General features: G+C 44.8%; 2 protein-coding genes and 1 non-coding gene across 3 annotated transcripts in view; 2 read left to right on the plus strand and 1 right to left on the minus strand.

The window, feature by feature from the left end:
- LOC144698562 (uncharacterized) overlaps nucleotides 1-13,991 on the plus strand; it is a 1,040,782-nt gene that overhangs the window by 424,299 nt on the left and 602,492 nt on the right. The window lies entirely within an intron of this gene.
- LOC144698046 (uncharacterized) lies at nucleotides 9,258-9,935 on the minus strand. The gene has a single exon (XM_078569981.1). It carries the CDS (start codon nucleotides 9,930-9,932, stop codon nucleotides 9,258-9,260), a length of 675 nt encoding a protein of 224 aa, XP_078426107.1. The 5' UTR covers nucleotides 9,933-9,935.
- On the plus strand, nucleotides 12,594-12,667 carry trnan-guu (transfer RNA asparagine (anticodon GUU)). Its single transcript has one exon. It is a non-coding gene; the product is annotated as a tRNA-Asn (tRNA).

The following is a 13,991-nucleotide window of genomic DNA, read 5'->3' on the forward strand; positions in this document are numbered from 1 at the left end:
TCCAACACAATTTGAATTGCTAACATGATGGACAAACAATGGAAAACAAGTCACTCGGTAACACTAATCCCATGGTGCTCACTTTCAGATTCACAATGGTCCGCTTTTCAATAAAATGAAAGCATTTTTATTGAAAAGATATGCAAAGTTGGTGTGACTTTTATTTGTGACTCACTCACTCGGGTATTCTGTAAATGCTGCTCGGAGGTTTAGTGATCGGGATATAATCCACCTGAGTTTTCCTGAGCCTATGCTCGGTGTATTGGGAGGTTTGGCCCACGTTGGAGTATCTTGTGTCCCAGGGATGGGCAGTAACCCGCTGATTGAAGCTGCAGCCGCCTCTTTCTGCTGGCAGCGGGTGATTGGAGAATGCTTGGAGAGTGCGGGGCAGGAATATTGCTGCTTTTCTAATTTTCCCTGCCTCACTCGCTGTGGAGCTGAGGACGAGGGAATTATTGATGGGTTTGTTTGAATCCAAAAACTTCATAGATTTCAAATGGGTTACAAGTAGGTACATGGTAGGTTTGATTGTTTTCTCATTATATCTGAAATGAATATTCAAGAAAAAAAACACTGTCAGTTTGGGAATCCATTGCATAAAAGTAGAGTTGGCAATGTTTGGCGAATATTTTCTTGCAGCCAAAATGCCAGTTGTTATCCTGGAACTGTGTGACAATGAATGATGATGGGAGAAAACAGCAAAGGCTTCGTCCCTGATGGTCTTAAAGCACCAACCTTTCAGCTACCTTCCAAATTCCAACCAATCATATAACAGAGGCTCACACAATCAAAACCTGCAAGATATCTTAAACTGACTCAGTGAGTTAAAGCTTCAGATTGTCAATACCGGAATGACAGTTGTTTTCTATCAGTTTCACTCTTCGAAAAGAGCAGGTGGGACATTGATTATGGAAACATGGAACCAGTCTGATCTCACCCACTGCAGACACATCCATGTCACCAGGAACCACCTGTCATACAACAGATTCTCACTTCGAGCCTTTTTGTGTCTTGTCTGATATTGTCCCAAAGCCCATTTTAGGTTTCAATTCCTGACCTGCCAGACCTGTGCACTGATGGAGTGCAGTTCTGATGAAATGTTACAGACCTGAAATAAAAATTATGCTTTTCTCTCCAGAGGCGCGACCAGACCTGCTGAGAATTCCAGCATTTTCTGTTTTTCCTATTTCAGAAAGCCAGCATCTGCAGCATTTTGATTTTCTTTAACTAATTATTCCACAAAGAATGTGGAAGCCATAAGACTTGAGATCGATGTTTCAGCTGAAAATGTGTAAGTAAACTCACGTGCCTAAGCTGAAAATGCAAATGGTTCATTCCATTGTCCCAATTACTGACTCATCAACACAGTCACACCAGTACGAGACCATCCAGATACTTCATATGTGTGAAGCGATTTATTCAGTTTGCAAAGCAGTAAACACACCAACTTTAAAATTCAAAGGATTAAATCCTCTGACAGAGCATTCCTGTTGGCAGGGTTTAAATGTTCCATGTCTGGTGAAAAATAATCCATCTGCTAAGACTGCATCGAGTTCAGATCTAACTGCAGGGTATTTGTTCAGCTGTTCATAACACCCAGGGGAGAATTATGTGGAGTCCAGAGCATTTTACTTGCTGTATCAATTCATTCGAAGACTTTATACCTTGTCTCGATGGCACCCATCGTATTCTAATTACTGGACTTCAGTTTCATTCTGCAATGTTAGCCTTCAATGGCGGAGCGTTCACCCAGCATTCACTGCGGTACTGAATGTGCTCTATCCTCATTACAGCAGCTCCCCACACATGCGCATTACGGTGTGTGATTGGAGCATGCGCACTATTGTCTCTTTCACGAGCATGCGCAGTGCTGGTCTGTGACTGCAGCTGCTCAGAACGGGGGAGAGAATGTCGAGCGGAGCAAACTAACAGAGTTAGTGGGTGTGTGAGGAGGAATGGAGCCAGCGGAGTGGGCACGGAGGCTTCATAAAGACACAGTGCAGGCCGCAGACCACAAACAACAAGGTACCGGTCTTGTGTTTGTAGAGAACGGGCCGAAAAAGTCTGGATTTCTCCCTTCGCTAGGCCCGGGGTAACGGCCGCCATCTTTTTAGGGGGCAATGTGCAGCAGGGCGCATGCGCGGTCTTCCTGGTCCAGATAGCAGGAGGAGAGAATGTTGTGCATTTCTAACCTGGACTGACAGGGATGGATTTTGGAAATTCTTTTACAGGGGGTTAGAAGGGGAGGATTTACACGCAGCAAACTCAAACCAAGAGGAATGTTTGTCTCTTCTCAATTTCTATCCTGCACTGACAATGATGGATTTTGTAATCTCCAATTACAGGATACTAGAAGATGAGATTTTGCAGGTGGGAAATTCAAACCAAACATCACACTAGAATTTGCAAGAATCACTCGATTCATCAGGACCTGGATATTATCGGTCTCTGAGTGCAAGCATTGAGTTTCAGGTCATTACCGCTCACTGTGTAACGTTTCTTCCTTATATCCCTCTAGTAGATCTTCCCAAGCTCTTTAAACTGTCTCCCATAACCATTTTACGATCAGTTAATGGAAATAGTTTTTCTTTAACTACCTCATCTAAACTTCAGGACCTTCACATCCTTCATAATGTGTGGTGATCACTGGTTTGTACAAACCCAGATGTTCTGTGTTTATGACATCATCACACATCGACAATTACACTGTGACATCATCACACATCGACAATTACACTGTGACATCACCCCGCTCCCCAGGTATTTCCTCAACTGGGAGATTTTTCTCTGACTCCAGTGCTTCTGATAGCTTTCCAGCTGCAGGCTCCAGCAGGAGATTTTAAATTGAAAACTGTTAAATTGTTTCAGAGCTGAGTATTTTCACCTTTCAGCTACAGCTTTTAGTTTAGCTTTTAGTTCTATGCTCTGTACCTGTGAGAGGTTCCATGGCTCTGGGGCTGGTGTGACTCCCTTACTGTGGACCTGAATCCATGTCCATCCATTGCTCTGTTTCACATCTGCCCTCCCTGATCACCTCTCTACCATTGCCTGACCTCCTCTGTCTCTAATACTGCGTGTAGTGTTTGTTTAGGATGTATGTTTAGGGTTTTACTGTAACTTCTGCCCACTGTGTCTAAATGAGGTTTCCACTGCTGCCCATCCTCAGACCATGCGCTGCTATCTTACCAGCTTTATCTTCCCACAGTATCTTTCACAGTCAGGAATTGTTTTTCCTGCGCTATCATCCATTTCTCTTCCACTTCTGAACTTACATTGAGCATCAAATTCTGCACCATTTTTATCCCCTGTAATTCATTCTGTGAACCCTGAAATGTTAACTCTGTTTCACTCTCCACAGATACCAGAGCCTATTGTGACCCCCAGTTGCTTGTGGAGAAGATGATGTTTGACCTTCTTGAACCGCTGCAGTCCGAGTGGTGAAGGTGCTCCCACAATTTTGTTAGGTAAGGAGTTACAGGTTATTCACCCAGTGATGATGAAGGAACAGTGATATATGTCCAAATCGACAACAACAATTTGTGTTTATATTGCACATTTATTGTTATTCAGTTTTCCAAGGCATTTCACAGAAATGTTACAAAACAAGGTTTGACACTGAGCCACATAAGGAGATATTCAGGCAGGTGACCAATAGTTTGGTCAAAGAGGTTGGTTTGAAGGAGCATCCTAAAGGATGCTATGAGGTAGAGAGGTGGAGAGGTTTAGGGAGGGAATTCCAGAGCTTAGGCCTTGGAAACTGATGGAGTGACAATCAGTGATGGAGTGATTATAATCAGGAATTCTCAGGAAGTCGGAATTCGAGGAGCGCAGATATCTCGGGGGGGATTGTGAGGCTGGAGGAGGTTACAGAGATAGGAATGATCACAACCATGGAGGAAAACAAGGATGAGAATGTGAAAATATGGGTGCTTCTTAAATGGGTGCCTTCAAATCATTTCTATAGTTTGTGAACAGCTGTGGGCCAAGCATTGATCCTTGGGGTAACCCACAAGTAACAGCCTGTCATCCTGAGAATGAGCCGTTTATTCCGACTCTCTGTTTCCTGTCTGCTCACCAATTCTCAATCCATAGTAGTATATTACCCCAATCCCATGTGCTTGGATTTTGTTCACTGCATCTTGTGCTTTGTTCACTAACCATCTCTCTCTGTCTCTCCCACTCCCCTCTCTCTTTTTCTGTCTCTCTCTTTGTCACAAAGAATTCTCCAGCCCAGCGGGTTGTGGATGCTCCATCATTGAATATATTTCTGGCTGAGATGGAGAGATTTTTGGTCTCTCAGGGAGTCGAGGGATATGGGGAGTGGGTGGGAAAGTGGAGTTGAAGCCCAAGATCAGCCACGATCGTATTGAATGGTGGAGCAGGCTCGACGGGGTGTTAGGACTTCTCTTGTTCCTATTTCTTATGTTCTTATAAAGGCCAGAGTCTTGTGTAGGCCCAGACTGGGTGGCAGGTTCCCTTCCCTGAAGGACATGAATGAACCAGTTGGGTTTTTATGACAATCCAGCAGTTTTCATGGTCACTTTTTCCTCATGCCGGCCCCACAAATTCCCAGATTCATTCAGCTCAATTTCACAACCTGCCTTTGTGTTTTTGTGGGTTCCCTCTCACTCCCTTTTTTCTGTTTTAAGTCAATTTCACAGGGTATTAGAAGGGGAGGATTTTCATTCAGGAAACTGAAACCAAACATCACATCAGGATCTGACAGAGTCGCCCAATTTATCAAAACCTGAATATCATCGGATTTTGAACATGGAAGGAAAAAGCACCGTTCACAGTGGGGAGAAACCGTACACGTGTTCTGTGTGTGGACGAGGCTTCAGCCGATCATCTGGCCTGTCGAGACACAAGCACAGTCACAGCGGGGAGAGTCCATGGAAATGTGGGGATTGTGGGAAGGGATTCAGAACCCCATCTGAGCTGGAAACTCATCGGCGCAGTCACAATGGGGAGAGACCGTTCACCTGCTCCGAGTGTGGGAAGTGATTCACTCATTCATCCAAACTCCTGAAACACCAGCGAGTTCACACTGGGGAGAGACCTTTTAAATGCCCAGACTGTGGGAAGTGCCTTAAAAGCTCCTGGGATCTGATGTCCCATCAGCGTGTTCACACTGATGAGAGGCCAGTCAGCTGCTCTCAGTGTGGGACTGGCTTTAGGTGGTCATCTCAACTCACTGCACACCAGCGCACTCACACTGGGGAGAGGCTGTTCACCTGCCCCCAGTGTGGGGTAAGATTCACTGATTCCTCCACCCTGCTGACACACCAGCAAGTTCATGAGTAACGACAGTGATTGGATTTTGCTGTTAATCACATCCAGGACTGAACCGTGTGCATTGGGATGTGATTCTGCTGATGTTAATAAACTCCAGAACAGTTATAGGCCTTAATATTCTGGCTAAACGTCAAATAAATCAGCTTTGACCGGCTTCAGCCCATCATCTGGCCTGTCGAGACACATGTGCAGTCACTCTGGGGAGAAACTGTTGAACTATCGGGAGTGGGGGAAAGGATTCAATTACCCATCCCAGCTGGAAATTCATCGACACAGTCACACTGGGGCGAAGCCGTTCACCTGCTCTGAGTGTGGGAAGGGATTCACTCAGTCATCTCTCCTGCTGAGACACCAGCGAGTTCACACTGGGGAGAGACTGTTCACCTGCATCCAGTGTGGGAAGTGCTATTAAGATTCTGGGGAAATGATGTCCCACCAGGATTCTCACACTAAAGAGAGACCTTTTAAATGTCCAGACTGCGGGAAGCGCTATAAACATTCAGGGAACTGAGGCACCATCAATGTGTTCACACTCGGAGAGATCGCTCAATTGCTCTGAGTGTGAGAAGGGGTTCACTCATCATCCCACCTGCTGAGACACCAGCGAGTTCACTCTGGGGAGAGACCGTTCACCTGCTCCGTGTGTGGAAAAGGATTCACTACCTCATCCCACCTGCTGGGACTCCAGCGAGTTCACAAGTAACTACAGTGATTGGATTTTGCTGTTAAACACATCCAGGACTGAACCATGTTCATTGGGGTCTGTTTCTGCTGATGTTTAATAAACTCCAGCCCAGTTATAGGGGTTAGTGTGCTGAATAAAAGTTAATAAATCAATTTTATGTGAAATATACTGTGTGTCAAATCTTTTTGATATCTCTTAGACAAGTTAGTTCCTTTCGAAGGGCTCTCCCTGTCCCTTGTCTCCTCCATCCTCACCTCCAACAAGAAGTGTGAGGAGCTCATGGAGCTTCTTTGTCACTAAGGTTGGGACAATCCGATCAGCTGCCTCTGCTGCTTCCTTCCCTTCCACTAGCCCACCGGGCCAAACTATCTGTAAAGGTCCCCCTTGTCCGAGCCCGGAATCCACATCTTTCTCCAGTTTCTCCCCATCTCTCCTCATGCCCTCTCAATGCTCATCTTGTCCATGAGACCCAACTTCTGCTCCACTGACCCTATTCCCACTAAACTGCTGATCGCCCAACTTTTCCATGTTCAATGAGATTGTTAATGGTTCTCTCTTTTGGTACTGTCCCTCTTCACCTTTAAATCCACCATCATCAACCATCCTAATAAAAACAATTTTGACCCCACTGTCTTTGCAAACTGCCCCCATCTCCAGCCTCCCTTTCCTCTCCAAAGTCCTTATACTTTGTGTCCCCCAAGGATCTATCCTTGGCCCCTCCAATTTCTCATCTACATTCTGCCACTAGGTGACATCATCCAAAAGCACCACAACAGTTTTCACATGTATACTAACAACACCCAGTTGCATGTATAATCAGTGTCCTATTATATTAATAATCAGGATCTAATTGCATTAATAATCAGTGCCTGATTACATTGTCAGTGTCCTATTACGTTATTAATCAGTGACCTATTACATAAAGAATCAGCATCATATTACACTAGTAATCAGAGTCCTATTACATTAATAATCAGAGTCCTTTTACATTACTAATCAGGATCTAATTATATTAATAACATGGTTCCACTGAATTAATAATCAGGCTGCCTGTTGCAGCAATAATCAGGATGCAAATACATTAATAATCAGAATTATTTCAATGAACTATCAGAATCCTATTGAAGCGATAATCAGGGCCCTATTACATTATAGTCATTTGCCAATTGTGTCAATAATCATGATCTGATAAGATTTATAATCAGGAGGCTAGTATATTAATAATCAGAGTCCAAATACATTAATAACCTGTTAGTAATCACCCCCCCACCCGCACCCCCACCCCCCCACCCGCACCCCAACCACTCAACAACTCTCACACCCCTCAACAAATTTCACTCTGGGGGTCACATGAAGCTGAATCATTAAAATGGGGTCACATCAGGAGAAACTGTGGGAAGCACTGATTTAATCCAACCCCTTTCTGGACTTTAAATTACTTACCTCACCATTCAATGTCACATCTCCTTGTTCTATCTCCCTGACAGAAGTTATTATTATTCATGTTTATCAGGTCTCGTTGTGGGTTCTTGTTTCCAGTGTTGGTGTCAGTTTCACTTCATTCTTCACCCTGAACCTGTCATAGATTCTGCCATCAGCCTGTACAGTACATGGCCTGTTGTCATGAAAGGAGTGGATAATACTGAGCAGCTTTGGTGGACAATCAAGTTTCTCCAATATCTTCTACAGTTCTGCCCTGCTGACGGAGTCGAAGTCTTTAATGAAATCTAGTAAAGTAAGGTAAAGAGGTTTATCCTGTTCTCTACATATCTCTTGTAGCTGGCGTATGGAGAAGATCATGTCCACTGTAGATCTGCCAGCACAGAAACCGCTCTGTGCTTCTGGATACACTCGCTCTGCAAGTAGATGGAGTCTTTTAAGCCTGACCCTAGTGAAGGACGTCCCTGTGATGCTGAGGAGTGAGATGTCCCTGTGGTTGTTGCAATCTCCTCTCTCAAATTTATTTTTGTACATTTTGATAATTCTTGCATTACTCGTGTTCTATGGAATGGATCCTACTTCCCAACAGAGAAGGAGGAGGTCATGAAGGTGCGGCAGTAGATGGGACTTCCTGGGCTTGAGCAGTTCAGTTGGAATTCACAGAATCACACAGTGCAGAAGAGGCCCTTCAGCCCATCGAGTCTACACCGACACGTGAGAAACACCTGACCTACCTACCTAATCCCATTTACCAGCACTTGGCCCAATTCCATCCTTGCCGAGTGCTTTTCTGTTTGCTGAACAATCAATGGCCTTTATGCGCTCAAGTGATGAGGGCTCCTCGTCCAACTCAACCATGACTGGAAGATGCAGTCAGCATCTTCAGTGTCAACAGAGACTGGGAGGTGCCGGTCCCGTGGGAGTACAGCTCACAGTCATCTTCAACCCACTGGGACATCTGTTCACTTCTGTCAGTGAGAACTTCACCATCTGCTGATTTCAGGGGGGCAACTTTGGTGATGGTCGGACCAAGCACCCTCCTGATCCCATCATACACAGCACATAGATTTCCATTGTCACAGGCAGTTTGGATTTCTTGACGTGGGCTGATCCAGTGTTTATTTACACAGTCTCTCCCTGTTTTTTACACGACTGTCTCAGCTACTTGCAAGTTACACAGTGTTCTAGCTGTTGGGTTTATGTTGTAATCAGGTAGGCTTTGCTTTTTGCTTCAATGACAGATTCATCTCTGCTGAGTAGGTCTCAAGCCAGTCTTTGTTGTGGGTTCCACCTTTACCAAATGTTGCTGCTGCTGTGTCAGAAATGATTGAACTCAGCGACTTCCAATATTCAGCAATATCAGTGTTGACTGATGAAGCTTTTACTGATGTGCCTGTAAAATATTTTACTGTTTTGTTTATGTTCCTTGATAAATTAATTTCATCATGGAGGTGTCTCTGTGTGGAATGTACAAGTCAGTAAGAATTGTCAGCAAGGATTAATCAGTACTCTCTAATTGGAGATGTTAATCAGTGGAACCTCTCAGACATTGAATTGTAGACTTTGCTCCAAAGATAAATTTAGGATTGAAGTAAAAATTCATAGTTTTATTGTAATCGAGTTCCTGTTGGGAGTTCTTGAATTAAGAGGAAAGTTCACAGATGGTGCTTTTAAGAAAGGGACATTGCAGCTCAGATAATCAGTGACAGATCCAGAAAATTAAACTCCAACCAGTTATAGGGGTGTTAATATCAGCAGAATCAAAGCTAATACTATCTGACTATCAGTCCTGGGTGTGACTAACAGCAGCAATAACAGCGAAATGCAATCCCTGCAGTCACTTGTGAATTCGCTGGTGTGACAGCAGGTTGGCTGACTGAGTGAATCCCTTCCCACACACAGTGCAGTTGAATGGCCTCTCCCCAGTGTGAACTCGCTTGTGTACTTTAAGATTAGATGAAGACCTGAACCTCTTTCCACAGGAAGTGCAGCTGAATGGCTTCTCCCCAGAGTGAACTTGCTGGTGTGACTGAAGGCTGGCTGACTGAGTGAATCCCTTCGCACACACAGAGCAGGTGAATGGCTTCTCCCCAGTGTGAATTCGCTGGTGTGACTGAAGGCTGGCTAACTGAGTGAATCCCTTTGCACACACAGAGCAGATGAATGGTTTCTCCCCAGTGTGAACTCGCTGGTGTGCAGTGAGGTCAGAGGAATGCCTGAACCTCTTTCCGCAGGAATTGCAGATGAATGGCCTCTCCCCAGTGTGAAATCGCTGGTGTCCACTCAGGTGGGATGAAGACCTGAACCTCTTACCACAGTAAGTGCAGCTGAAGGGCCTCTCCCCAGTGTGACCTCGCTGATGTGTCAGCAGAGTGGATGACTGAGTAAATCCCTTGCCACACACGGAGCAGGTGAACGGCTTCTCTCCAGTGTGAATACGTCGATGGCTTCTCAGCAGAGATGGATAATTGAATCCTTTCCCACAGTCCCCACATTTCCACGGTTTCACCATGGTGCTGGCTCCAATGTGAGAGTGTCAATGAATTTCCAGCTGGGGTGGATAACTGAATAGCTTCACACCATTCTCACATTTTCTCATCCACACACACAACACGTACACAGTTTCTCCCCACTGTGAATGGTGCGATGATTTTTCAGGCTGTGTAACTGGTTAAAGCTCTTTCCTCAGTGAGTTCACTGGAACACTCTCACTCGGGTGTGTGTGTCTCAGTGCTTTTCCAGTCACACTGATGTTTGAAATCTTTTTCCCACAGAAAGAACAGTCAAACATTTCTCCTTCCACATACAAAGGTTAATTATATTCATGTCCTGATGAATCGAGTGGCTCAGTCAGATGTTGATGTGATGTTTGGTTTGCGTTTCCAATCTACAAATCTTAATATTTGATGATGTTTGGCATCTGAAAATCAAAAGTAATCATTGTCAGTCCAGCGTGGAAATTAATAATTGACAATTCCACTTGCTACGGAATATTTCTTCCTCTCGTCTCCCCTCCCCCACCCCAAGCTGTAAATCACAGTCCCACACACACTCTCCTTCCTGTGATGAGAAATCCAGATCCATCATGCAATCTCCACCATTTCTTTCCTCTCCCAGTTTTCTATCTCCCTCTGCTCTGGCTGGGTTCAGTTCTACAGCCAGTAAAAGGAATTTAAAATCCACTACTGTAAGTCCAAGATTAGAAACTGAGAAGAGACAAACATCTCCCTTGGTTTGAGTTTGCTGTGTGCCTGTAAAAGGAGTTTCCAAAATCCATCCCTGTCAGTCCAGGATAGAAATGCACAATATTGTCTCCTCCTGCTACCTAGACCAGGATGTGACCGCGCATGCGCCCTGCTGCACATTCCCCCCCTATAAAGATGGCGGCCGTTACCCCGGGCCTGGCGAAGGGAGAAATCCAGAATCCAGTTCTCTGCAAACCCAAGACCGGTACCTTGTTATTTGGGGTCTGCGGCCTGCACTGTGTCTTTATGAAGCCTCCCTGTCCACTCCGCTGGCTCCATTCCTCCTCACACACCCACTAACTCTGTTAGTTTGCTCCGCTCGACTTTCTCTCAACCACTCTGAGCAGCTTCAGCCACAGACCAGCACTGCGCATGCTCATGAAAGAGACAGCAATGCGCATGCCCCAGTATACTCAGAGACGCGCATGCGCAGCGAATTTCTGTTGTGAGGATAGGGCACATTCTCTACCGCAGTGAAAGCTGGGTGAGCGCCCCGCCATTGAAAGACCAATTTGTAGAATGTCTTCATCCTGCAATCAGAATACGATCGATGCCATAGGGGCAAGACATAAAATTGTTAAATCAATTGATGCAACGGCCACTTTGCTCCAGGCTGCACCACAATTCTCTCCTGGATGTTATGAACAGCAGAACAAACCCCAACAGTTAGATCTGAACTCAGTGCAGTCTCAGGAGATGGGACGAGCTAGTGACTTTTTCCCCCTACACATGGAACATTTAAACCGTGTTTTGCCAGGAGCAATGCTCTGATTATGGATCAAATCCTTTGAACTTTTAAAGTTGGAATGTTGACATGTGGGCAAACTGAATAAAGCTATTTGCACACGTGAAGCATCTGAATGGTCTCCCAACAGTGAGACTGTGTTGCTGTGTCAGTAAATGGGATGATGGAGCGAATCCCTTTCCTTTTCCAGTACAAAAGTACAAGGAGCAGGAATAGGCCATTAGGCCCCTCAAGCCTGCTCCGTCATTCAATAAGATCATGGCTGATCTGATAGTAACCTGAAACCTGTACCCCACCTATCCCCGATAACCTATCACCCCCTTGCTTACCAAGAATATATCCATCTCTGCCTTAAAAATATTCAAAGACTCTGCTTCCACAACCCTTTCAGGAAGAGAGTTCCAAAGACTCACGACCATCTGAGGAAAAAGAAATTCGCCTCATCTCCGTTTTAAATGGGTGACCCTTTATTTTTAAACAGCGATCTCTAGTTCTACATTCTTCCACAAGGGGTAACATCCACTCCACATCCGCCCTGTCAAGTACCCTCAGAACCTCATATGTTTCACTAATCAGGTAAAGAAAAGCAAAATAATGCCAATGCTGGCTATCTGAAATAAAAACAGAAAACACTGGAATTCTCAGCAGACCTGGTATTGTCTGTGGAGAGAGAAACATGGTTTTCATCAGAACGGCACTATATTATGCCTCTCGATCCAAAGATGCTGCCACATGTGTTCAGGGAACTCAAGAAGAAAAAGAAAATCCCCTTTGAGGAATGGAATCCAAGGCGAATGAAGTGTGAACTGTCCGACTGACCAGAGACAGTCAAGGCACCTTTCCCTTCTTTAAGACGCTGGAACATTGAATCTGATGTTATCAGTGAAATTAACTGATCTGAGACATTGAAAGGATTCTGCACATCAGGAATTCAAACCTAATATTGGCTTCAAGACAATCAGAATACTTGGGAACAGGCAAGACACGCAAAGGCTCGAAGGAGAGCTGGTTCCCGGTGACATGGATGTGCCTGCAGTGGGTGGGATCAGACTGTTTCCATGTAGCCATAATGAATGTCCCAAACTTTACCTTGGAAAAGGTAAACTGATAGAGAACAATTGTCATTCCGGTAGCAGAAATCTGAAGCTTTAACTCGCTAACACCCTAGATTAAATCCGCACCAGTCTCTGTGGTGCAATTGGTCAGCACGTTTGGCTGTTAACTGAAAGGTTGGTGGTTCGAGACCACTCAGGGACGAAGCTTACACTGTTTTCCCCCCATCAGCATTCATCGTCACATAGTTCCAGGCTGTCATTAGGTACTTGTGCTGTAAAGAAACATTTCTGAAATGTTGCCAGTTCCACTGTTATCCAAGTGAGTTCACAGGCAAACGGCTTTTTACGAATATTCATTTCAAATGTAATGAGACAACAATTAGCCCTACCATGTACCGACATCTAACACATTGGAAATTTATGAAGTTATTGGATTCAAACAAGCCCATCAATTATTCTCTCTTTCTCAGCTCCACAGTGAGTGAGACAGGGTAAAGCAGAAAAGCAGCAATATTCCGGCCCCGCACTCTCCAATCACCCTCTGCCAGCAGAAAGCGGCGACTGTAGCTTCAATCAGCGGGTTACTGCCCATCCCTGGGACACAAGATACTCCAACCCGGGCCAAACCTCCCAATTAACCGTGCACAGGCTCAGGAAAATGCAGGTAGATTCTAAACCTCCGAGCAGCATTTACATAATACCCGAGTTAGTGAGTCACAAATAACAGTCACACAAACTTTCTGAATGTTTTCAATGTAAAATTCCTACATTTTATTGAAAATCTGAAAATGAGCACCATGGGATTTGTGTTACCGAGTGAGTTGTTTTCCATTGTTTGTCCGTCAGGTTTGCAATTGAATTTGTGTTGGACATTGAATCTGATTTCATAATGAGGTAAAAAAAGCAGGTAAATATTAAATCCAGAAACAAATCCTGAGGAAAATGCATCACAATGTTTGGAAGGAGGTGCAGCTGAGAAGCGGAAGCTGTGAATGATGCATTGATGATTGAGTGGAAAGCATTGCATCCTTGGTCAATCATCGTGTCCGAGTGGTGAAAACGATGCTTTTAAAATCCACTGGGGTTTCCCCAGGAAAGTTCCAATCTTATCGATTGTGCTTCTCATTATTGCTGATTTCAACCAGGTGTCCACAGAGCTCTCCGATCAATGGAAGATAAAAAAATTCCTAAAATTCTCCTGATCTTTGTACTCTTAAGGGAATGAAGGGTTCTCGGGGTCGGGTCTTAGGACTGGGGATCCGCCTTGATCTTGTGGTGTGACGGACGAGGCTTGTGAGGCCTTGTGACATGTCGCTGCTGTTTTGATTCTGTTCTCTTTGAGTAGAAATACCAAACAATGCAATGGGCTGTAGCATCCTGAGCTCGGTATCGCAGCTGAGCGGTCGTAGATGCTGATTTAAGGTCTCACTCTTTGTTGAGGCGTGGTTTCTTACCCCAATGCTGCTGAAATTTCCCTATTGGTCGAAAAAGTGCCAGCTCACAGTAAAAGCAGGTGTGTGCGGTGT

This window comes from Cetorhinus maximus, chromosome 23, assembly GCF_964194155.1.
Source record: "Cetorhinus maximus chromosome 23, sCetMax3.hap1.1, whole genome shotgun sequence".
Classification (NCBI taxonomy): domain Eukaryota; kingdom Metazoa; phylum Chordata; class Chondrichthyes; order Lamniformes; family Cetorhinidae; genus Cetorhinus; species Cetorhinus maximus.